The sequence below is a fragment of the Cervus canadensis genome, chromosome 30 (assembly GCF_019320065.1).
Source record: "Cervus canadensis isolate Bull #8, Minnesota chromosome 30, ASM1932006v1, whole genome shotgun sequence".
NCBI classification, from domain to species: domain Eukaryota; kingdom Metazoa; phylum Chordata; class Mammalia; order Artiodactyla; family Cervidae; genus Cervus; species Cervus canadensis.
In genome coordinates this window covers 4,490,042-4,515,915 of record NC_057415.1, presented here as the reverse complement: position 1 = coordinate 4,515,915, position 25,874 = coordinate 4,490,042, and the positions used below count along the sequence as shown (strand labels likewise).

General features: G+C 48.7%; 1 protein-coding gene across 3 annotated transcripts in view; it reads right to left on the bottom strand.

The window, feature by feature from the left end:
• Positions 1-2,483: 2,483 nt before the first annotated feature.
• The window catches only part of SLC25A37 (solute carrier family 25 member 37), a 46,616-nt gene continuing 23,225 nt past the window's right edge, over positions 2,484-25,874 (bottom strand). The window contains exons 2-4 of one of the 3 annotated variants that reach the window (XM_043453813.1): positions 9,431-9,659; positions 7,212-7,268; positions 2,484-5,342 (exon numbers count right to left, since the gene is read on the bottom strand). In XM_043453813.1, the coding sequence (XP_043309748.1) occupies positions 4,822-5,342; positions 7,212-7,268; positions 9,431-9,659 (807 nt within the window). In that variant the 3' untranslated portion in view covers positions 2,484-4,821. Of the gene's footprint in view, positions 5,343-7,211; positions 7,269-8,823; positions 9,346-9,430; positions 9,660-25,874 lie in introns of those variants that run through there. The other 2 variants (XM_043453814.1, XM_043453815.1) reach the window with 2 other exon arrangements.

Below are 25,874 nucleotides of genomic sequence, written 5' to 3'. Positions count from 1 at the left end.
TTATTGAAAGTGGTTACTATAAACCTACATCCATTAAAACCTTGTGAATCCCAACCCTACAGGAAAAAATGGCATATGGGTATCCATAATTACTTTTATTAAAATGTGTACATTATTTTATTCCAAACTTTATACAGATTTAATCAGGCAAAGGGAGAGGATTTGTTGTCCTGTTTCACTCACCTGATTGCATCAAGTTCAAAACTTGAATGTTGAGATATACATCTGTAACCTGTCAACCAACGCCAGAAGCATCCTTCAAGAGAATATTCTCAATATTCAGCAGAAGCCAGAATCTACTTACACACACACACACAGACACATACACACACACACAAATGACGAGAACAAAGGCTCCCAAAACCTTTTGGCTAAGATCAAGTGTAGTATGGGGGCTTCCCAGGTGACTCTGCGGTAAAGAATCTGCCTGCAGTGCAGGAGACTCAGGTTCAATCCTTGGGTCAGGAAGATCCCCTGGAGAAGGAAATGGCAACCCACTCCAGGATTTTTGCCTGGGGAAATCCCATGGACAGAGGAGCCTGGTGGGCTACAGTCCATGGGGTCACAGAGAGTCGGACATGACTGAGTGAGCACTCCTCTTAAAGATAGCCACCAAGGGCCAGGGTGACAATGACAAAGAGCCAAGTGTTCACAGTCCAGCGCCCTGAGCTTCACGGGCGTTCTGCTTTGTAGTACGAGCTTTCAGCAGCAAGTCCTTGACAACAACAGAAATTTACAAGAACATTAAGGCGAGGCCTAAGCTTCAACTGCCTCGGGATGGAGACCCCAAAATCTCCACTATGATCTCGAATTTATAATTTTTCTCCTCAGATAGGAGTCTCAGATGACAGCGGACATGGGCTGGACTGTCCTTCCTAAGGTGGCACTTGTGTCCTATATCCTCTAGTAATTCTCCTTGGATGGCCCACGTGCTACGGAAAGTGAAAGATTACGGCTGCCACCAGTAAATAAAACCACGAGTAAAGAGCTTCTTAAAGGAGCCATGTCCACAGATAACCATGGAATTCTAAACCATGGATGAGTCATTACATGTCCACCCCTTCACAAAAGGGGGCTCACATGTTCCCAAAGTAACGTTACTTTTAGGAGGTAAGGCTAGAGAAATGACTGGGCTTCCCTGGTGCCTCAGAGAGTAATGAATCTACCTGCAATGCAGGAGACCTGGGTTTGATCTTTGGGTTGGGAAGATCCTGGAGAAGGGAATGGCAACTCACTCTGGTATTCTTGCCTGGAGGATTCCATGGACAGAGGAGCCTGGTAGGCTCTAAGGTTCATGTGGTCGCAAAGACTTGGACATGACTGAGCAACTAACACTTTCACTACAGAAATGGCTAAGCTTGGAAGTACTCGCAAATTTTTTTTTTTCACAGATTTTATTAATGTATTGGAAAGTCCAAGTTTTTAAACAATGTATCTGATCTGAGATCCCTGGCGAAACTTCCTTCCTTCCCACTAGAATACCAGGAGAGCTCAGGTGCTCTATAAATCATTTAACTCCCTTTTTTGAAAGTTTATTGAATTTGTTACAAGATTGCATCTGGTTTACCTTTTGGTTTTTTGGCCATGAGACATGTGGGATCTTAGCTCACCAACCAGGAATCAAACCTGCGCCCCCTACATTGGAGGGTGAAGTCTTAAGCATCAGGGAACCGTCAGGGAAGTCCCCAGTCATTTAACTTCTTGATTGATATCCAGTGTGCTTCCAGATTTGACTTTCATGAACAAGCCTGGGATGGGCATTTTTGAGTACTTGCCCAATTACTGCCTTACTGGCTATTGGAATATTGTCAGGAACGTTAGGATGGCACTCAGAGGGAAAGCAGCTGAACCTGGTGGAGGTGGGATTTAGAAAGGAATCAGAAGCCCCAGGGGTGGCACAGTTGTTAAAGAATCTGCCTGCAATGCAGGAGACGAAAGAGACGATGGTTCGATCCCTGTGTTGGGAGGATCTCCTAGAGAATGGCATGGCAATCCACTCCAGCATTATTGCCTGGAGAATCCCATGGACAATCCTGGTGGGCTACAGTACATAGGGTCGCAAAGAGTCAGACACTACTGAAGCGACTTAGCACATGCCCAAAGGGAAGAAGGAAGAGAGAGAGCCAGAGAAGACAGGCATGAACGTGGCAGCCAGGAGGGTTGGGCATCGCAGTTACCATCAGCCTCTCACCCTCATGGTCCCACAAAGAGAGAAGAGCTGCCACCCTCCCCAGCAGAGCTGAGCAAAACCCACGGAGGCTCCCAGCCATGCCCTGGGCCTCTCATGTGACCATCCCTGGGCTGGCTGAGGCGGCCACCTGCTTCAGTTTTGATAAGTGGGCTGAAGGGTACTCTCCATCTCAGCCATAGATCCTGGTCCTTAATGCATAAGACTGCAGGAGGCACAAGCCCCATGAGTGAGGCTCCTTTCCTCCATCCACTTCCCTCTCATGTCCACATCCCTGCCACAGAACCCACGACACTTCAAAGATCAAGGCTTTATTTTCCATAGCTCCAGTGTCTTGACTATAGCAGCACATCAGAAACATCCCCACACAGAAACACACATTTCTCCCCTTCTTCCAAGAGTTGGCGATGATTTGAGAGGCAGAAACCATGATATTTACAACGGGCAATTTAAGAAACGACACTGGCCCACCACGGTAACATACACCATGCATCTCGCAGGTTAAGCAGCAGCAGTACATTTGTATTCAACAGGCACACTCATCCTTAAGAAATAAGGAATATTCTGCAGCACGGTGGTGTATCTGAAGTGGACAAGGAGGGGAGGCTGGATAATTATTTCAGAATTCGACCTGGCCTTTCTTCCATTTGCCAAACGTTAACACTAACAGAGGGTGTGTTTAGGGATATGTTTAGAGAGACGTAAACACTTCCCCCACAATCTTGATCTCCGTGGGCATTCTGCATCCCTGAGTGGGACGTAAGCTTGTTGCAACAGACTTCCACTGGGGAGATGGGGGTGGGAGCTACCTCTGAGAGGGGACAGATCAGCAGCCAAACCTCCCAGCCCAGGAGAAGACCCTGTTCATCGGGCATGTGTGGGAGCTGTCTGACATGGGTCTCTGCTGTCCCCGTAACTTGCACACTATTCTGGGAGGCAGAGTGTGCAAGGTCTCAAGATGCTAATGTCCCAGGACCACCCGCGTTCTTCCTGAGAATGAGAGCACCTCAAGGAGCCCGGGTCTGAGCCCAGTGACAACGCACAACGTGGACCCTGCCTAAGGCGAAGGGCCAAAGGTCACAGTCAGGACCAGGCTGGGTCAGAATGAAAACAGTTGCTTCCTACGCATTTTAAAAGAAAACTGTGAAGCCGCTGGGTCTCGGAGAGAGGCCTGGGAAGGCGTGGCTGAAGGAAACAGGCTTGTATTTGCTCCAGGGATAACCTGGCTCAGATGTGCCACTGCAGAAAACAAGACGGCATGTCTCCAGGAGGCGTGTACCACACGAGGCTGAAGATGGCTCAAGAGGCATCCTGACCGTGCACAAGGGCCCAGGTCCTTTCAGCAGCTGCTAGGGGGACCTGGACAGTGAGAGGCTCTCTAAGGGAGACATTCGTGATGGGCAGGGGAAACAGATAAATGCTGTAGATGCACTGCCTATGTTTCTTAAAATCCCTAAAACTACACAGGGAAGCAGAGATCAGGACTCTGTCCAACACAGACAAGAATGCCTGAAGTGCCTGGGTTAAAAGGTGGATGGAGAACGAAGTCCAAGGATCAAGGTAGGACTGATCCTATTTGCCTGCCCAACAAGCAGCCAAGCATTGGTATTTCAAGGGCTTCTAAGTGCTCGCCCTGAGAGGCGTACCTTCACCTCACCCACACGGGAAGGGAATGGTTTCAGGAAGACCAGCCACCCGAATTCCACCGGGGGCCACTGTGTTCCAGTGTGAGCCTTGCCTGCCGCCCAGTATGTGTGTGTGTGTGGCGGGGGGTGAGCTCACAGCGAGAGGAAAAGCCCCAGGGTCCAATCTTTGGTCCTGGAATTTCCAGCAAAAGACAAAGGGAAAAGGCACAGGACGGTGACTGATTGAATAAGGATTAAAAACAAAAGTAGCTAAAAATATTATTTTTTTTCAACGTACCTTTTTCCCTTATAAAAAGAGAAATTCAAAATATAAACCTTATACTTATTATTTTACATTCAAGTGGAACTTCCATGGGGAGCTCAACACAATTTTAGGCCACATGGAGCAACGCACTACTGTGGTGCCCTTTGACTTAACCTAATGGAAAAATTCAGCCCTCTTACTATTTTTTTTTTTTAAACAGCTTTATATTCTCAGCTGTAACACTTGCTTGTACACACGCACAGGCACACACTCAAATTCAAAAACTTCTACATAGAAAAATAAAGGATAAACATTATCCATCTATTTTATACTGTGTACTGGAACTTTTATATACATAACTTTTTTTTTCCTCTTTAATATTTTCAGTCACTGCACACGTTCTTCCCTCCTGTGTGATCTATGGATGATTCTAGGGGAGGAGGTGCTACACTGCAGGAAAAGCTACATCACTCTGGGGGGAGGACGAGAAACAGCGATTTCTCGCTGCCCCGCTGGCCTTGCCCCCACCTGCTATCACCTGGTATGTCCCGGCGGATGGCCATCGTGTAAACGGCTGTCCTGTCCTCTCCTCCTTCTAAGAAGGGGTCAGGGCGCGCGGAAGGCCCCTCCTGCCAACCCTGTGCCCCAGTAATCTTGGTGTGAGGGCAGGGGAGCGGGCGCAGGCAGGGAGAAAGCCTTTGCACAATCGAAGACGCCGGCATTGCTTCCCGCAGCCTGCTCCTTTAGTAGGGAGTTCGATTCTCCAGCTTGTGCTTGGTGAGGAAGTACTTGAAGAACTCATAGACGGACCAGGAGATGGCAGTGGACGGCATCTGGTAGATGACGCGGGCCTGCACGCCTTTGAAGTACCCGGGCAGGCCGTTGAGCTGGTACACCGTCCGGAAGGCGTTGGCCATGCCCGACAGGCGGCCGCTGATGTTGGCCAGGTTGAGGGCCATGTTCTCCTGAGTGTTGAGGAGGGTCTTACAGACGTCCAGGGGGGTGGTGGCGGCGGCGGCCAGGGCGCCGGCCAGCCCGCCTGAGATGATGTGTGACTGCGGGTTGTAGCCCCGGTAGGGGTTGATCTGCTCCTGCAGGAACTCGTAGGTGATGAAGTGGATGGACTGGAAGGGAATGTTCATGGTCAGCTGCGTGGTGTAACTCCGGTAGAAGGCCCCCAAGCCCTCCGTCCCCCACACTGTCCGGATGCAGCTGAGGGCCGACCGGTGTGGCGAGTTGTACATCTGCATGCGTTGCTTCACGACTGTGATCGTGCCGCGGGGGGTTGGGTTTGGCCCCACCCCGGGTCGGAGTGAGATGGGAAGCCAAGCCATAAAGAGAAACAAGCAAGTTTAGACACGGGTAACAGGGCATGGACAGCTAGCACACACACCCAGCCCCAGCCCGAGAAACCGCCAGGGGGCCAGCTCCGGGCCATCCCGGTTTCAAGACATGCCTCCGGGACCCAGTGCCAGGAGCCAGAAGCTGGCTCTTTCTTGACGTTTCTCCTGCCTGACTCTTGGTTCAGGTGGCCCCCACACCAGGCAGCCACTTCAGATTCCCCGAGCTGATCCCCCAGGTTCTGGCTGCCTTGGGCATCACACACGTCGGGGATCTCAATCCTGCTTCCTGGCTCCCCTGCCCTCCTCTGTCCCACTATGTCTACTGGACACCTGGCCCATCTTTTATTCTCAGCGGTCTCTACCCCGCTGATAGTGTTTTTAGCTCCTGGGTCTCAGTGCTCTTGGAAGAGACACTCGAATGATGTCAGCCCAAGTTCGATGACAAACTCCAATGAGGACTCAGGCTTTTAATACAAAAGTAACTGGTGGTTCAAAGGACAAATACTGCGGTCCCTTAGGCTTAGAATTCTAATCGTCTCCAAGCACTGCAAGATAAACACATACAGTGTGCTTTAATTCTAAAGGAATAAAGTCCTTAAATAGATACAATGTCAAGGAGAAAAGGGGAGAGTTGAACTTCATTTTTTTTTTTTAATCTCTTGAAAAACAAAATTGAAATAAAACTCTTGCCCAGTTGACATGGGCTAACTAACTGCTCATTGACTCTGAATCACCTTAAACCCACAGAAGAAGCAGCAGCCCGCCTCCCCATCTGACCCCTCACGTCCTGGAAGGTCAGAACATGTTTCCTGTCTGATGGGGCACACGAGGCAGCTGAGAGCAGATAAATTGTAACCTTAGAAGACAAACCAAACTTATAAGACTTAAGATGTTGCACTTTTTAACCTCTGATTCTCCCTTCTGGCAAGGGATCATTTCCAGATGAGGAAGGAAGCAGGAGAGAGGCCCACATCTTACAGAGAGACTAACCCAGCTGAAACTATGCTTGGCACCCGGCCCCAAGACCCCTCCCTACTCAGACCCGAGATGGCTAAGGATGTGAGGCTATAGAAAAAGCCAACAGAACTCATCTGCACATCTAAGAATTGTTTTATAATGCTCCCAAAATTCGAAGGGGGTAAAAAAAGGCAACATGAGAGGAGACAGCTACAATAAAGTGGCCAAATGTTAATTTATGAAGTAGAATGATGCATACATGGTGGGGGGGGAGGGGTTCACCATACTCTTCTCCCTACATCTGCCTGTTGGAAGTTTTCCGTAATAATGTGAAATGTCTTTTAAAAAAGCAAATTGAACATAACCCCTAATGGATGACCTCTGACAAGTTTCTTCTAAATCTGTCTATGGTTGGTAACAGTGAACAAGGGCCAGCGGGCTGTGTGTTTGTGTGTGTGTGTGAGCACACACAGGTTTCAGAGTAGTGCAACAGCATACAAAAGAACCGCCAGGAGAACTTGTTAAGCAGCTCTACTGACTTAGTAGGTCTGGAGTGGGATCTGCGAATCAGCATTTTAACAAGCTCCTAGGAGGCATAGCTGCTACTGGTCCACGGATTCCACCGAGAAGTTCTGTTTAAGCGAACGGGAATCCCAGAGCTTAAACGCTGACCTCCCTTCTCGAGGCGTTTGAGAACATGGTCAAGAATTCTCCTGCGTATTCCGACTAGGGGCCAGGAGTCCCCTTGCCCAAGCTTCTGCCCCGCCCCCCACTTCTGCTCCTGCCCCTCTGCACAGGCCCTGATGCCTCTCCCTGGGACCATGAAACATTACCTTCTGCTGGATTCATGACTGCGTCGTGAAGCAGGGTGGCCATGCTCCCAGCTATCCCTGTAAAACAAACTCCAGAAAATTACCCTCTGGGACCGGGGCTTCTCAGGAAGTTCCTGGAACCTAAAGTCAGACAGAACCCTGGACCTGGCTTTCTAAGAAGCAAAACTCACTACCCGTCCGCCCAGGTGAGCACCGACTCCTGAAACCCTAAAGCGATCATGGCAAATCCTGGATAAACATGGGGAAGGTAACACAGACACCGTTACTCACATTTCAATTCAGCAGAAATTCATTTTCCCTAGGAAAAGGCTAGACCTGCCAACACAGGATGTTACCACACTTTAGAGGCTTTTTCCACTGCTGAAATTTTAATTCTTTCTCATCCCTGGCCTTTGTCTATAGATTAACTCGCTCTGCCCTTAAATTGGGGCAATCGAAGGCGATATCATGTATACAATCAGAGGGGCTTCCCAGGTGGCTCAGTGGTAAAGAATCCACCTGCAATGAAGGAGATGCCAGTTCAATCCCTGGGTCGGGACTATCCCCTAGAGGAGGAAAGAGCAACCCACTCCAGTATTCTTGCCTGGAGAATCCCATGGAAAGAGGAGACTGGTGAGCTACAGTCCATGGGGTCACAGAGTGGGACATGATTTACCAATTAAACAACAACGACATACACACAGGAAGTGGGGGGAAAGAGACAGCTTGAAGAAAATTCCTTAATAAAATCCAGGCTTTTTTTTTTTTTTTTTTTAAAGCAAATGGCCAAGGGGAAAGGGCTCAGAAGACCTGCCGATGGCAGATTACCCGGGTTAGTTTGCAAAGCGATGGCATGTCTCAGGGACGGCCAAGCCCAGGTCTCCTCTGGCCTGGCTTCAAAAACCAGATTCCAGCCTGGAATTTTGCTTTTGACTCTGGGTTTCCTCTCTCTGTAGGTCACACTGCCCAATAATCAAGACAACCGCTGGAAAGTGGGAGAAATGAAGGACACAGGCTAAAGCTTCAGAAATGCTTATGTAACCCCCTCCCTCCTCCACACACACGTAGGATCATCTGCAGAAATATCATGATGCAACCAGAGCACACCACAGTGAAGCGGTAACTGCACTCGGCAGACCTTGACATAAACACAAACTCGCCTCCACGGGGTCCAGTGCCAAGGAGCTAAAGAGGCAGTTTTAGCAAAAGCGGGGCCCTGAGACCATGAACTTGGAGATCTCAAAACTGCAGACCTTGGTGACCATTTGGACAAATGGAAGTAGGGGCCAATTTTTAAAAAGCAAAATAAATGTCTGCAAACCAGCCAGGTGGAGTCATTTTTACCAAGGTTTGCTGATGGGAAGGATGCTTTGGAGAAGGTGCTAAAAAAAGATGCTCTGCCAGTTACATCTACCTCTCCGTTGCTGAAAAAGAAATTTGTTAAAGACTCCTGGTGCCACCAGCCAGAGTTGCGCTCCAGACCCAAACGGAAACCAACCAGAACCAAACCCACAGGAGCTGAACCCAGTAAGCCAAGCCTATGTAACAGTTGCCTGTGGCCAACTCACTCCCCCTTCCGCCCCACCGCCCGCCTGGCTCCCTCAGAACAAAAGAAAACTATTTCAGCCCTTGCTTGGTGAGAGATGCAACAAACGGAAGAGACTGGGGCGAAATTCCCAGATTCTCCGAAGTTTAGGAGGGAAAGGTCCTTTGCGCAGGAGCAAATCCTTTGTCAGCCATAAAACTTCTTGACCTTGTAAAGCTTAGTTAGATCTTGACGCTGTAGAGACCTGTTGGGTCAGTTTTTAAATAGTCTCAAAGAAGAAGCTGTCCACATAACTTTTTTTTTGGAATCCAGCATTCAAAAGTTTTGTTCCTATTCAGGGTTTTTTTTTTTCCCCTAGATCTGATCATTAATTGCTTTTGAATGTTAAAAAAAAAAAAAGCAAAAAGGCAAAACCCACTCAACAATGAATGAAACACCTCTGTCACTGATTCTCCCCAGGCTTCAGAAAGCGAAGGAGGGGAAAGAAAAAAAAAAAGCGCGCGTGCATGTGTGTGTGTCTGTGTGGGTGTGTGCGCGTGTGTCTGGGTGTGTGTGCACACACATAAGTCCTTGGTTCGTAAGCAAGCGTGGCGGAGATGAGGCGTCAGGCAGCTGGGTCACAGGGAGGAGAACCCTGGGGAAGGGTCTGTTGAAGGAGAGACCTTTCTAACTCCAGACAAATGCTTGCAAATACCGTTGGCTAGGTGGCTGTTCCCCTGGTGGTGGAAAACGGCATTTAAAGTCCTTTTCATGTTTTCGTAGCAGGCAAAATACATGGCGTGGGCTGGCCCCGCGCCCATCATCATCACGTTGAGGCCTCGCAAGGGTCTCCAGAAGCCTTCAGTCCGTATGATTTTCTTGAGGGCTCCGTAGACACTTGTGTAATGGGCTTTGGGATCTGGATTCAGACTCTGCATTCGTGTCTGGGGGAGGGCGACAAAAGAAAAGAGAAGGATTAATGAAGCTGGTCAGCAGGGAAAAGGAAGATCTAGGGAGAGAGGGAGAGAAAAACAGGTCATTTTTTTATAGTTTCACAGGATTTTTGAGTGAAGATAACTTTTATTCTTCTCATTCCTGGAGTAATCCTCTACTCCTACACACACATACACATGCACTCACACACACCCACATACACACACTCACATGGATTTCATTATACCCAGCAAAGCGAGTAAACGATGAGGGGAAGGATTTGGAGTAGACGGGCAAGCTGTGTGAGCGCATGCATGCCAAGTTACTCCAGTAGTGTCCGACTCTTTGAGACCCCGTGGACTGTAGCCCACCAGGCTCCTCTGTCCACGGGATTCTCCAGGCAAAAACACTAGAGTGGGTTGCTATGCCCTCCTCCATGCAAGTTGTGTGACTTCTGATGAATCCCCTAACCTCTCTGGACCTTGGGAGCCTCAATGAAAAAAACAAGGTTGCTGCAAGCACCAAATGAAACAACGGGTCTGAAAACTCAAGAAACTCAGCGCTGTTAGTCGCTTGGTCATGTCCAGCTCTTTGCAACTCCATGGACTGTAGCCCGCCAGGCTCCTCTCTCCATGGGATTTCCCAGATAAGCATACTGGAGTGGGTAGCCATTTCCTTCTCCAGGGGATCTTCCCGATTCAGGGATTGAACCCTGGTCCCCTGCATTGTGGAGAGATGCTTTACCATCTGAGCCACCAGGGAAGGTGGCAATAAACTCAGAGACCAAGTCAAATAGAAGTATTATCATCCAAGAGTTCCCACTTGGTTCTCGAGACTCCTGTGTCCTCACTTATCTGAGTCCTCTGTGCTGTTAAAGTTTCTGTTCAGCCTCAACCATAAATCTCCTTGGAATCCTCCATCCCTCGCCCCCTCATCTCCTCTAAATACTTTTTACATTTCATCATTACAAGTTAGCACTGAAATATATGCTCATGTTCTTAACACACTGAAGACTGGAGGATTTTTGCAAAAACTCATGCCTGTAGACTTAATACATGTTATAACATCAACTCACTCCTGAGTCCCCAGCTGGCACGTCCCACTGATTTTGTACTTGCCAGTCTCCACAATCATGTGAACCTACTCTCTCTCACATCACACTGATCAATAATGTGTTAATTTTTTCCTAAGTATAGTCTTGCCTCCTGGAGGCAGACACCAGCCTTCCACATCTCTGTCTTCCCCATCACACCCCCCAGGCACTTGAGTAGGAGTGATGGTTAATCTTATATGTCAACAACCTGACAAGGTCATAGTATGCAGGCTGGCTCCAATTCCAGTCAAACATGCTGCTGTGAAGCAACATTTTACAGATGAGATTAACATCACTTTATAGATGAGATTAACATTTGAAGTCAGTAGACTCTGAGTGAAGCAGATTACTGCCACCCATGGGTGGCCCTCACTCAATCAGGTGAAGGCCTGAAGAGCGTAAAAAGACCAAACCCTGATGTCCCCCAGGAAGAAAGAATTCTGATTCTAATCTTTGGTTATAACATCAACACACCCCTGAGTCCCTAGCTGGCCTGTCCCACCGATTTTGTACTTGCCAGTCTCCACAATCATGAGAACCAACTCTCTCTCACACACACATACATATACCCTACTGGCTCTGTTTCTCTGAAGAGCCCTGACCAGTACAGCAGGTAAGAAATATTTATGAACAAAGATCACTGGCTCAGTCCTGCAAAAGCAGCCTTCTCTCCCCTACTCCTCTCCCCCAAACACATGCACAGCCTAAACTAAAGCATCTCCAAACTTTGATAGGAATACCCTTCAGCCTCCAAATAAAAATCATACAGAAACTAATATATAAAACAGAAGAGCCTCTCTGATTTTAAATGAGACAAAATGCTCTCACTCCCCAAAGCCGAAATCCCCCCCACCAGGAACCCTGAGGCTCAGAGGAACAATGTGGAAACCAAACTGGTGGTCATTTTCAGACATAGGATTTTGCCAGCTAGTAAAACCATGAAGAAAATGGGCACACCGTAGGCAAATTTTCATTTTGCCAAGAAAGGATATAAACATAATAGCAATATAAGCAACAGGCACCACTGCCCTGTTTTATAATCATTTCCTAAAAGACAGAACTCTTTTTTTCTGGCTGTGCTGCATGGCCTGAGGGATCTTAGTTCCCCAACCAGGGATTGAACCCTTGCCCCCACCAGTGGAAGTGCAAAGTTGCAACCACTGGACTGCTAGGAAAGTCCCAAGACAATTTTAATGCTTCAAAAAAAAAAAAAAGTCAAGACTACTTCTGATTACCAAATTGGTCTTTAAGTTAAATTTAGCTTTAATAATACTAGTTCCCTCTCCTTTTTTTCTACCACAGACAAGTGAAAATGACCCTGAACTAATCAGAAGAAGCCACCAAACACTTGGGCCCCACATTCCCAGGGTAAAATGGATTGGGTCAGCGTCCCTGTATCTTTTTAACTGAGTTTTTACTACAACTCATTTCAAAAGGCTTCCCAGGTGCGCAGTTGGTAAAGAATCTGCCTGCCAATGCAGGAGACCCAAGTTCGACCCCTGAGTTGGAAAGATCCCCTGAAGAAGGAAATGGCAACCCACTCCAGTATTCTTGCCTGAGAAATCCCACGGACAGAGGAGCCTGACCGGCTACAGTCCACGGGGTCACAAAGAGTCAGACACGACTGAGCTCACACACGCACATGCAATAATGGAGGAGACACTATGAACAAAGACGACAAAAGGAAGAAGTGGGAGAGTGTGCCAACCAGGGCGGTAGCTGACTCAAAACCCAGGCCTTGCTCTAAAGCACACTGCTGGCGGGAGCCAATAATGTACACAAAATGCAAAGTGCCGTCCTTGGAGGAGGAAGAAACAGTGTTTCAGGGACAGCAGGGGTTCTCCAGCATTCAATTCTAAAGGATATTTGAAATTTCTCAAGTTTTACAGCAAATGAAGCTTTGTACTTCCCAGGGCCTTTTCTGATCACTGCTCTGATAAAAACCAGGAGCCTGAGGCAGGAGGTGGTACAACCAGGTGGCCCAGAAGGCAAGCTCTGCTATCAGGCAGAACTGATCTTATCACTTATGGTGTGACCCTGGACAAGACAGTTAACCACGCTAAGCCTCAGCTTCCTCTTTCTAAAGAATGGCTGAGAAAATTAAATGCCTATTCCTAACCTTCTGGTTAATGACAATAAGGGATTCGTTCAAGAGGCTAAGTAATATGGTTCTTGTACATTGACTTCCAGAACGTTCCATGGAGTTCCAGAAAGTTCCATGGAGGTGGGGTTGTGTCTGAGTCACAGCACACTCTAATGCCTATTACAGTGTCTAATCATTGGGTGCGTGCATGCTAAGTCACTTCAATTTATATATATATATATATATATATATATATATATATGAAAGTGAAGTCACTCAGTCGTGTCCGACTCTTTGCGACCCCATGGACTGTAGCCTACCAGGTTCCTCTGTCCCTGGGATTTTCCAGGCACTACTGGAGTGGGTTGCCACTTCCTTCATATATATATATATGTGTGTGTGTGTGTGTGTATTTAGTTGTCACTATATAAACTAATACATAGTTTAGTCACTAAGTTGTGTCCAACTCTCTGTGACCCCATAGACTGTAGCCTACCAGGTTCCTCCATCCCTGGGATTCTCCAGGCAAGAATACTGGAGTGGGTTACCATTTCCTTCTCCAGGGGATCTTCCCAAACTAGGGATCAAACCCCTATCACCTGCATTAGCAGGTTGGTTCTTTACCACTAGCACCACCTGTGGGGGTAGGGGGGCAATAAATATTCGTTAAATGTGCGGATAAGCAAACAAACACACCCGCAACTTCAGATACCAAGGAGGGAAAAGCAGTACTATGTCTCTTCAGTTCAGTTCAGTTCAGTTCAGTCGCTCAGTCATGTCCAACTCTTTGCGACCCCATGAATCGCACCACGCCAGGCTTCCCTGTCCATCACCAACTCCCGGAGTTTACTCAAACTCATATCCATCAAGTCGGTGATGCCATCCAGCCATCTCATCCTCTGTCGTCCCCTTCTCCTCCTGTCCCCAATCCCTCCCAGCATTAAGGTCTTTTCCAATGAGTCAACTCTTCACATGAGGTGGCCAAAGTACTGGAATTCAGCTTCAGCAACAGTCATTCCAGTGAACACCCAGGACTGATCTCCTTTAGGATGGACTGGTTGGATCTCCTTGCAGTCCAAGGGACTCTCAAGAGTCTTCAACACCACAGTTCAAAAGCATCAATTCTTCAGCACTCAGCTTTCTTCACAGCCCAACTCTCACATCCATACATGACCACTGGAAAAACCATAGCCTTGACTAGATGGACCTTTGTTGGCAAAGTAATGTCTCTGCTTTTTAATATGCTGTCTAGATTGGCAATATCTTTCCTTCCAAGGAGTAAGCATCTTTTAATTTCATGGCTGCAATCACCATCTGCAGTGATTTTGGAGCCCCAAAAAATAAAGTCAGCAACTGTTTCCACTGTTTCCTCATCTATTTCCCATGAAGTGATGGGACCAGATGACATGATCTTATTTTTCTGAATGTTGAGCTTTAAGTCAACTTTTTCACTCTCCTCTTTCACTTTCATCAAGAGGCTTTTTAGTTCCTCTTCACTTTCTGCCATAAGGGTGGTGTCATCTGCATATCTGAGGTTATTGATATTTCTCCCAGCAATCTTGATTCCAGCTTGTGCTTCTTCCAGCCCAGCGTTTCTCATGATGTACTCTGCATAAAAGTTAAATAAGCAGGGTGACAATATACAGCCTTGATGTACTCCTTTTCCTATTTGGAACCAGTCTATGTCTCTTACCACCCCTAAATACAAGCACACTTTCCCGGAATTACCTGTCCCTCCCATGACCCTTTATAGGGTCCTGTCATTGATGAAAAGTCCTCTTTGGCTGCATTTCTCAAGCCTCTGTGAGCCTCGGAAGCAGAAGGGAGCTGAAGCAGCCTGTCCCTGGGGACCCAGCTGGAGCCTGTCAATAAGAAGTGGCTCCTGTCATGCCCACTCCCAGAGAAGAGACCCGCCTTGGGGAAGGTGTGTAGCAGCGGCCCAAGCCTCCTCCCTCACGATGTCTAGCCTGGGTGGCAAGACCAGCCTACGGAGGATGGCCTTTCTCCGTCCCAGCAGACCCTGGCAAGCAGCGGTGTGGCCGTGTGGGAAAACACACAGCACCGCAGCGAGGAGCCAAGAGACGGGATCCTGGTCCTCAAGGGCTCCAACAAGGCCAGTGGCCTTGGCTGTGGCAGCTATCTCTCTGGTCTCCAGAGTCTTCAACTGGGAAACGAAGGGGAGGATCAGAACAGTGGCTAGTTATCAAAATCACCTGGGAAATGTCTAAAAATATCTGGGCATCACCCCAACATGAATTGATTCAAAACTGTGTTTTTTAATTGAAGTGTAGTTGATTTACAATGTGAGGTTAGTTTCAGGTGTTCAACAAGGTAATTCAGTTTCATACACACACACACGTGTGTGTGTGTGTGCGTGTGTTTAGTCACTTGACTAGAGTCCACCAGGCTCCTCTGTCCATGTGATTTCCCAGGCAAGAATACTGGAGTAGATTGCTATTTCCTTCTCCAGGGAATCTTTCTGACCGTAGATCGAAACAGCACCTCCTGCCTTGGCAGGTGGGTTCAACCATCCTCCTATGAAAGGCCAGTTGGGTGTCTGCACACTCATTGGACTTCTCTGTCCTCAGGTGGTGGACTACTCAAGGAGGGGCCACGTTCAATAAGCCATGCCCAGAACAGAAGCAAGTGGCCCCTGAGCACTGAGGACCCAGGAAGCCCCCTCTCAGCCCATGTCAACTCCCACTGCCAGGCTTGGGTCCAGTGCCTCCTAAGTCCTGGGGCACCTGCACTTCTCCAGTCTGCCTGCAGGGGGCACCCACTCAGTGTCAGGCACCTGGAAACAGCGAGGAAATAAACGGGCAAAGTACGAGATAAGGGAAGAATGACAAGGATTGTCAGAAGGAGTTCAGAGGAGAGAGCAGGAGTCACCATTTGTACCATAAGGTCAGGAAAGCCCTCTCCAAAGAGAGACTGAGGGAAGCTCAAGGTGGGCAGAGGAGAGTGAGGCGGCAGCGACTGAAGCCAGAGAGGAGATAATCAATGGAGCCCCCCCACCCTTTATTTTTCTTTTTCTGTGACTCTGCCTATAAAACGTACAAATGAGGGCACGGCATTTTCTATCTACCTGTCGGCCAGAGAAGGAGAAAAGGTTAGGAGTGAGTGTCCATCAATGGATGGATGGATAAACAGAATGTGACCCACCCACACAGTGGAATTTTATTCACCTTAAAAAAGAAGGAAATTGTGACATGTGCTCAGTCACTCTGTCGTGTCCGACTCTCTGCAGCCCCACGGACTGTAGCCCCCCAGGATCCTCTGTCCTTGGGATTCTCCAGGTAAGAATACTGGAGTGGGTTGCCATGCCCTCCTCCAGGAGATCTTCCCAATCCAGGGATCAAACCTATGTCTCTAGTGTCTCCTGCATTGGCAGACATTCTTTACCACTGGCATCACCTGGAAAACCTGATACATGCTACAACACGGTGAACTCTGAGAACATGATGCTAAGTGAAATAAGCCAGTCACAGAAAGACAAATAGTGTATGATTCCACTTATATGAGGTCCTAGACATCTCTAATTCATAGAGACAGACAGTAGAATGATGATCTGTCAGGAGCTGAGGGGGGAGCAGATGTGGGGAGTTATTGTTTAAAGGGTAGGGTTTGGGGTTTTGCAAGATGCAGAGTTCTGTGGATGAACAGTGGTGATGGGAGCACGGCAATATAAATGTACTTAACGCCACTGTACAGGACACTTGAAAATGGGTAAGACGGTACAGTTGATGTTATGTGTATTTTACCACAATCTTTTAAAAGGGCAGGAGGTAAGGGTGACTACAAGGAAAAAGAAAATGAATGAATGAAGAGGCACAGAGAGAGGGCAGAAATTAGAATTAAAAAAAAAACAAACAGAAACAGAATTTCACCAACTGCTATTCCCATCCTGGGGTTTCAATTCCTGCCTAGCTGTCCAGCTCTCCTATTTCCATATCATAAACACCCATTCTTTGTATTTTAATTCTCCTCTCTTGGAAATTCATAACGTACATTAGTGCATCCAGGACTCTGGGAAGTTCTGCAGGAAAGTCGACTGTGGAGCTTTGTTTCAAGGCACTTCAATATCTGTCTTTGGCCATGGAAGCCTCTTCTCTCTGAATGATGGGTTACACCTTGCAGAATACGCTTGAGAAAAAACACAGCTGTGGCCAACACCCTGGAAGCAGGAAGTGCAGAGACCACTCAAGGGGTTAGCAGGTTCCCCTGGGGAGCCCCTGCAGAGAGTAGACAGCAGGGAACAGCTTGGAAGACCAGATCTGAGAAGGGGGATGGGGGACAAATGAGCAGGATAAGCCCTGTGCTGCTAGGGACAGAGTCTTACTCCATGTCAATTTGCATACTGCTTTTGCTCTCAAAAGGGCAGAATGGAGGATAGAGCCTGGGTCCCAGGGTAGCTCAGTGGGTAAAGAATCCACCTGCAATGCAGGAGATGCAGGAGACACGGATTTGATCCCTGGGTTGGGAAGATCCCCTGGAGGACGGCATGGCAACCCACTCCAGTATTCCTGCCTGGAGAATCCCAAGGACAGAGGAGCCTGACGGGCTACAGCCCATAGAGTCCCAAAGAGTTGGATGAGACTCAGCATGCACCCAAGATTAGGAGACTGGTTTTGCCACTCACTGCATCTGATCTGAGCAAGTAGCCCTCCCCACCCGGCCCCACCCACTGCCCCCACAGTCCCAAGGACTAGAACATCAATTCTATAGGAAGGTTCACATCAGTGATATAAACACTGTATTTATTGAACCAGCCAGCAAGACTGCAATGGAGGGGACAAGCCCCTTCCTCAAATTCTCCCCCAAGAAGACAGAACAGGACAAACCCTCCTTGCAGGCCTGTTCGCTTATAGAGAGGGCAGGGAGGGAGTGGAAAATGTGTGTTCTGTCCCAGGTGAGCTCCAAGGATCGTATAACATGGACTTCAAGTGCTGGGGGGAGAGCAGAGCCAGCTCAGCACCTGCCTTTCCTGCTGGGAGACTGTGGCCCAGAATGGGAGAGGGACTTGCTCACGAGTCACAGATCAGTGTCCCCCAGAAAAGAACCGCATGCTGGGCCCAGGAGGGAGCCCTTGGACCTTCCAGCATATCCCACAAAGGACGGCCCAGCCTGGCCCCAGCTCCCACAGCATCTCTGGGCCACTGTCCTCCACCTGATCTGGACACAGCTGGGGATTCCCAACATTTCTTTCTGAATCCCTCAAAAATAAAAACCAAGTAATAAGAAAACCTCCCCTAACATGCGGCACTTCCAGGACCAGAAAAAGATAATGGGAAATCTATCCATCCATCCGTTCAAATGCAGTTGCCATGCTCCTCCCCAGAGGCAGGTGTGATAGGGAGGCAGGCAGAGAGGGGCATGCACAGGGCTCCAAGTTCATGGTGTGAACGAACAAACGATGAGTGGGCACTGCTCCCATAAAGGAACGAGGGCTGCACTCCAGAAGGCCACTCAGGAATCTCTGCTCCAAACCCCTTCCCGGAGAAAGGATAGAAGGTTCAAGCACCCAGGAAGTGCTAGGAAAATGCCAAACAATGTTAGCATCTGTCGCCCAGTGGCTGTTTCAGCATTAGAAATCAAGTTGGTGAGTGTAATTCCCTCCCATCTGCCAAATGTTTCCAAGTAGCACTGACATCATCAACAAACCACAAAGCTGGACATTGAGACCCGCCCCCAGCCCTCTCCCTGTTTTCTAAGCCCTTCAGCCACCCACCCATGGGTGCAAGGCCTCCCCCTGCAGCCCATTTCTACCCACGGTCCATCCACGGCACCGTGCGTGGGATCTATCTGCTGTGGACACCCCAGCCCGCTTGCACAGCTGCCTAGGCCAGAGACTACAGCCAGGAGCCGGTTCCCACGCAGGCCAGGAGGGAAAGGCTTTTTTGGGGCACTTTCTAAATTTGTTTAGCTTTTCTTTTTTGTGGGGAAAGGATTGTCTTCCGGAGCAAAGCCACAGACCTCATCGAGGGCTTGGAAAGCCCTATCTCGCCTTCCAGAATCCTTAGGAGGCATGTATAGCAGATGAAGAAACCCAAACCACATCAAGGGAACCAACGCACAGTAAAACGTCTAGCACTCGAGTTCAAAACAGCGGCGTCCTGACTCGGACGGAACCTGTGGCCTCGTCATATTCATTACAGGGGATGGACTCCCAGTGGTACTTCCAACAGTCATGCCCTGGCCCTTTGAAAACATGTGCAGAAATCATAAAAACTCAGGCGTGAGGATACCACCAGCATCACTCCCCACACATGAACCAGGATCGGAGCAACACAGAAAATCCTGTAAGACCAGGGTCCCCAACGTCTAGGGCTTAAAGCCTGATGATCTGAGGTGCGTGCCTGAGTGCTAAGTCGCTTCAGTCGTGTCCAACTCTGCGATCCTATGGACTATAGCCTGCCAGGCTCCTCTGTCCATGGGATTCTGCAGGCAAGAACACTGGAGAGGGTTGTCATGCCCTCCTCTAGGGAAATCTTCCCAACCCAGGGATTGAACCTGGGTTATATTTCCAAGTTTCAAATTCCAAATGGTGTTTTTTTTATGTCTCTCAAGTTGGCAAAAGTGGATACATAGGAGAATATACTTTGTTTCTGTTTTTTTTTAATCAAAAGGATAACTTAGGAACCAGAAAGAATGACTCCTCTAAAGCAGCCCTTCCTTGCTTCCCACACCCTGCAAAGAACAGGGGGCTGCTGGGGACTGCATATCAGAGCATGTGGGGGTTGGTGTATGGGGGGGTCCAGGCATTTGCATCCTGAAAGCCTCTGCTGAGAACCCTTACATGGGAGACATCATTTTGCTGACGAAAGTTCATACGGTCAAAGCTATGGATTTTCTAGTAGTCATGTTCGAATGTGAAAGTTGGACCATAACGAAATCTGAGAAAAGAAGAATTGATGCTTTGAAATTGTGGTGCTGAAGAAGACTCGTGAGAGTCCCCTGGACAGCAAGGAGATTAAACAAGTCAATCCTAAAGGAAATCAACCCTGAATATTCACTATTCAGAAAAGGACTGACACTGACGCTGAAGCTCCAATACTTTGGCCACCTGATGCAAAGAGCCTCATCAGGAAAGTCTGATGCTGGGAATAAAGGAGAAAGGTACAGCAAAGATGGGATGGTTGGATGGCATCACCGACTCAATGGACATGAGTTTGAGCAAACTCCAGGAGATAGTGAAGGACAGGGAAGCCTGGCAAGTTGCAGTCCATGGGGTCACAAAGAGTCAGACACAACTTAACAATTGAACAACAACAATATGGGAGCAGCAAAAGGGCCAGCTCACTGGAAAACTAGGTAGAAAAGGTGATCAGAAAAAGAGATGAGAGGTGGTGGGAACACATCGGCTAAATCAGGCATCACTGTCCCTGCTTCGCCTACAGGAAGCCCCAGGCCTCCTGGGGTTTCAGGGGGGAGGGTAGGTTCACACATAGAAGAGGAAACCTTCAGCCTCAAGCTGTCTTTTCACCTATTTCCCACGGGGCCCAATGTTCACCAAAGGCACACTTGCTCTTCTCATCAGACCAACCAGCCTCATACGCTTCTGATTATCTGCTGCCTCTACAGCTCAGAGCCTGGACTGCAAAGGATCCCGGTCATCTGTCATTCACACACATTGTCAGAACACAATCCTGCAAGTTTCAGGCCCACTAGAAGTGTACTTAAGAGGTGCTGGTATTTCTAGAGACAAGAGGATTAAGCAATGATACCACTTACATGTGGAACCTAAAAAATAATACGGACGAATTGACTTACAAAATAGAAACAGACTCACAGACATAGAAAACAAACTTATGGTTCCCAAAGGGGAAAGCGGAGGAGAGGGACAAATTAGGAGTTTGGGATTAACAGATACACAACAAAGACCTACTGTATAGCACAGGAAATAATATCCTGTAATAACCTATAATGGAAGCAAATCTGAAAAAAAAAAAATATATATATTGCTATACACCTGGAACTAACACAATATTGTAAATTACATAGTAAACTAACACAATGTTTTAAGTCAATGATACTTCAAATAAAATAGAACGAAACAGGACTAAGTAAAGAGCTTCCCTGACGTATTTGGTAGAAGTACACAAATTCCACCAAGACAACCCAAACCAGCGGCTTCCCAGCGAAGAAGCCACAGCATCGAACACGACTTCCCTTGGTAACAGGCCACAAACCCCAGAGCACCTTCGACCCAGAAAGGGTGGCAGAAGAAGGGTCAGTTGAGCTGCATCTGGAAAGAAGGATGGGATTCACACTGGCAAGAAATGGAGCTGTCACTGCAGTCTCTGTACACTATTTGATTCTTTGACTTAGCCATAGGTGTCACTTTGATTGAAAAAACAAAATGTAAACAGAGCAGAGAAACAGAATATTCTGGCTGAGGGAGCTGCGAACGGGCTAGTGGGTCTGGGAAACGGAGGCGGCCTGGCTACAGGGCATGTGTCAGGGGATGCAGCAGTAACATGTGGATGGAGAAGGAGCCCGGAACTCAGGAGAGTGGCTGAAACCTAGATGATGGATGAATACACGTTTGCTGGGGCTTCCTTGGTGACTCAGCAGTAAAGAATCCACCTGCCAATGGTAGGAGACTCGGTTTCATCCTTGGTCCAGGAAGATCCCCTGGAGAAGGAAATGGCAACCCACTCCAGTATTCTTGCCTGGAGAGCTCCATGGACAGAGGAACCTGGCGGGCTGCAGTCCATGGGGTCGAAAAAGAGGAAGACAAGAATTAGCAACTAAACAACAACCACACATTTGCTGGCTGGGAGAAAAGGCAGGTCGGGGCGGGACCAGGGGAGGCCCTGCCTGAAGAGCTTGCTAAGGTGTTTGGAATTTACTTTCCAGTCAAGTGTTTTCCATGGTTACGTCCCTCACTTGACACAAGAGTCGCACCGAAGGCAAGCCAGCTGGGATCTGCCACATCTGGGAGAGGGCACCAGGCAACAGAAGCCCTCTCCACCAGGCCCCATGTCCCACTACAGGCTGAAAGGCCACAATAACAGCACAGCCACAGAGGTCTCCCTCCCCACCCCCAGGCAGCAGCTCACAGCACAACCTCGCCTGTGGCTCCAAGGATGCCATTCCCACATACCTTTATCTTGGGAGCCAAACCTGCTGCTTCTTTCCTTTCTCGAGAAAATTCTATAGCAGGAGGGAGGGATGGAATAATCTGTACCTGGCTCAGATCCAGCGTACCTAGGACACGCTCGAGGCACCTAGTTGGTGGCCCGCCCAAAGGATTAAATTACCTCTGCTCTAGAGGCAGCCAAATTCCCAAGATTACAGGTAACAAGGTTGGAATTTCCCGGGTGGGATTGGAGATCTCACTGGGAAACAGAGAGGGGGTTGCAGGGAGCTCTGGGTGCAGGGAAGTCTGAACCATTGGTTATCGCGACCCGCCTCGCCTGGCTCTAGTAAGCCAAGCTAGTGCTTGGTCCCTGCGTTCAAGCCCCATATGCGGCAGGAAGGACTGTGCTGTTGCTGTTTAGCTGCTCAGTCGTTCCCGACTCTCTGCGACCCCATGGACTGTAGCCCATCAGGCTCCTTTGTTTCTGGGATTTTCCAGGCAAGAATACTATAGTGGGTTGCCATTTCCTTCTGCAGTGGATCTTCCCGACCCAGGGATCGAACTCACGTCTCCTGCATTGGCAGGTGGATTCTTTACCACTGAGCCACCAGGGAAGCCCTGAAGGGCTGTGTGGCCTTAGGCACGCTGCCTTACTTCTCTGAGCCGCAATGCCTCTACACATAGATTGTTATACTAATTAAGCAGTCACATCACTAGCTAACTCTCCCCATTTTACAGACCAAGAAACTGAGGCACAGTAGGATAAGCAACTGGCCCCAAGGTCACAGAGTACAGAAAGGACTGGAAGTCAGATGGACTGGCTCCAAACCATGCCCTTAATCACCAGGCTACACGACCCCCACGTCCTGGAAACGTGGACCGGGAAGGTCACTTATGACCTCCAGCTTCTCCCTCACCTCTGACAGGCCTGCTTCTGTGCTGTGCTGAGTTGTTCAGCAGTGTCTGACTCTTTGTGACCCCCAAGGACCACAGCCCACCAGGCTCCTCTGTCCATGGGATTCTCCAGACAAGAATACTGGAGTGGGTTGCTATGCCCTCCTCCAGGCAATCTTCCAGCCCAGGGATGGAACCCAGGCCTCCCACGCAGCATGCAGATTCTTTACCGTCGGAGCCCCAGGGACACCTCCCCACTTCTACAGCCGTGCTAAGTCACGTGTACACAAGCTCAAGTGCAACCTTGTAAAGATCAAGTAGCCTTGATGCCTCAGAGACACCTAGATCCTTGATGCTGAAGTCCACGAAGGGCCTGGAGCGGAGGGTTGAGGGGTGGAGGTCTCCATATCCAGGTGGTACACTTACAGGCCGTCAGAACCCAGTCCCCTGGAGGTCACACAGCATCACTGTTCTCCAACTCTGGCCGTCAACAGCCTCACCACTAGGCTCACACAGAACTGGGTACTAGTAGCTAGTTCAATGTGAACTCACCTCTCTCCTGGAAAAGACCCTGAACCACCTGTTCACTCAGGCTGTGGGCTGGAAAGGCACCCTGATCAACAATGAACGTCCAGCACTCGGTCAGGATTCAAAAACGCCAAGACGAATTGCTCCAGTGGCCAGGCTGCTTGCAAGGAAGAATTTCACTCACCTGGCCTCCCAGAGGCCTCCCCGGACTCAGTGGCCTTGTCTGTGTCACTGGCTTAAAAACACCCTACCCACAAGTGAGGACAAGACATCAGAGGCAGAACTGGAAAAACACCTCCTTCTCCCAAGTGTTCTGTCTTCCTGGCATCTGGGCAAATTTGCTAAGCCACCACTGTGCACTGAAGAAGTTTAATACAAGTGTCCCCATGGAAGTGACCTGGGAGCACACGATCACGCCTCTCCCCCACACTCACAGTACCAGCACATTGACTGTGTGTGTAAGAAGCAGAGTCCAGACAGGCCCACTCCCTACTTCAGCCCCCAAAGCTCCGCCATCACCTGTTCTGCATGACAGGGATGGGGAGGGGATTTCCTCTGGGCTTCCGTCTGATTTCAGAGTTCTCCCATCACACCCATTCAGCTCATACAACACTGCCTGGCTGATGGGGAAAAAGTTGTGTGACTTGCCTAAGCCACCAGAGGTGGTCACCACTGCGCCAGGACGGGACAGCTCTCCAACTCCCAGATCCTGCCCACCTGACCCTCCTTCAACTGTTATTTTGCTATAAAAATCCCAATCAGGGAATCTCAAAGAAATTTCATTCCATCAGACAGTGCCCAGGGTCCGAAGTCCATCCATTCAGTCACCCATCACATACTGAACCCTGACAGCATGCCAGCCTCCGTTCTTAGGATCTGGGGACACAGTAATGGCCCCATCCTCAACCACTGCACTATTTTTGAGCTGCACACATTTGGCAAAGTTACTAAAATTCTTTGCCTTTCGGTGGCCTCATGGGTGAAAATCTCTACTTCATATGCTTCTGGAAATGAACAACAAATATGTGTCTCTTGTGTCTCCTGCATTGGCAGGTGAATTCTTTACCACTAGCACCACCTGGGAAGCCCAAATGAGAAAATATAATAAGAAGTACATTACTTTGTGGACATCACCTTGCTGACAAAGGTCAGCAAGTCAAAGCTATGGTTTTGCTATGTATAGTCAAAGCTATGGTTTTTCCAAGAGTCATGTACGGATATGAGAGTTGAACCATAAAGAAGGCTGAGCACCAAGGAACTGATGCTTTCGAATTGTGATGCAGGAGAAGACTCTTGAGAGTCCCTTAGACAGCAGGAAATCCACCCTGACTATTCATTGGAAGGACTGATGCTGCAGCTCTAATACTTGGCTACCTGATGCAAAGAGCTGACTCTTTGGAAAAGACCCTGATGCTGGGAAAGATTGAGGGCAGGAGGAGAAGGAAGTGACAGAGGATGAGATGGTTGGATGGCATCATCAACTCAATGGACATAAGTTTGAGGAAACTCCTGGAGATAGTAAAGGACAGGGAAGCCTGGCGTGCTATGGTCCTTGGGGTTGTAAAGAGTCGGACACAACTTAGCAACTGAACAACAAGAAAAGCACATTAACCACCGAGCACAGTAGAGGAGGTGCTTGGTAAGTGTGACCATTACTGAAAGTTTTTGTAAAAGGGCTCCAGCAAGTATGGAGTCACCTGTGTTAATACAAATGTCTTTGAAATATCATTAAGAACCACCACCCAAACTAGCTTAACCTTGCCTAGATAGGAGATGTGGGTATTTTTCCCTGCTTGCTCATAAATGGCTGTTTGGCACAAAGGATGTTCATTACAGGCTTGAACTGAATCATTAAGACTACAGAATCAGATAGGCCAGAAATTAAAGAGAGCCCAGGGTCCCAGAAGGAAGCTACCAGCCACAGGGCACCAAGGACCCCAGGCCACAGTGCCTACAACCTCACAACAGAGGGACAGGGCGCTTTCCTAGAAGTTCAGTGGTTAGGACTCTGAACGTCCACTGCAGGGGGCATGGGTTTGATCCCTGGCCCATAACTAAGATCCCGCATGCCACACGGTGTGGTAAAATAAATAAAAATAAAGGGCTGGGGACTTTCCTGGTGGTCCAGCAGCAAGAAATCTGCCTGCCTACGCAGGGGACACAGGTTGATCCCCCTTCTGGGAAGAATCCATATGCCACGGAATAACTAAGCCTGTGCAACACAACTCCTGAGCTCCAGAGCCCACACTCTGCAACAAGCCTCGCACCCAAACTGGAAAGCAGCCCCCACTCGCTGCAACTAGAGAAAGCCTGCAAGCAGCGATGAAGACCCAGCACAGCCAAAAATAAACAAATAAATACTTTTTAAAAAGAAATAAATAGCAATGGAATCCCCACTCTAACCCCTTCCGACCAGAAAGAGGCTGGACAAAGGGGAGGTGGCCCTGTGGTTTCCAATGGAGTCGGACCCTCAAAGACCAGCAGAACAGGCTCTGGGGCACCATGTGACCTACATCGCAGCCCGGCAGCTTCCTCCTCCCACCTTG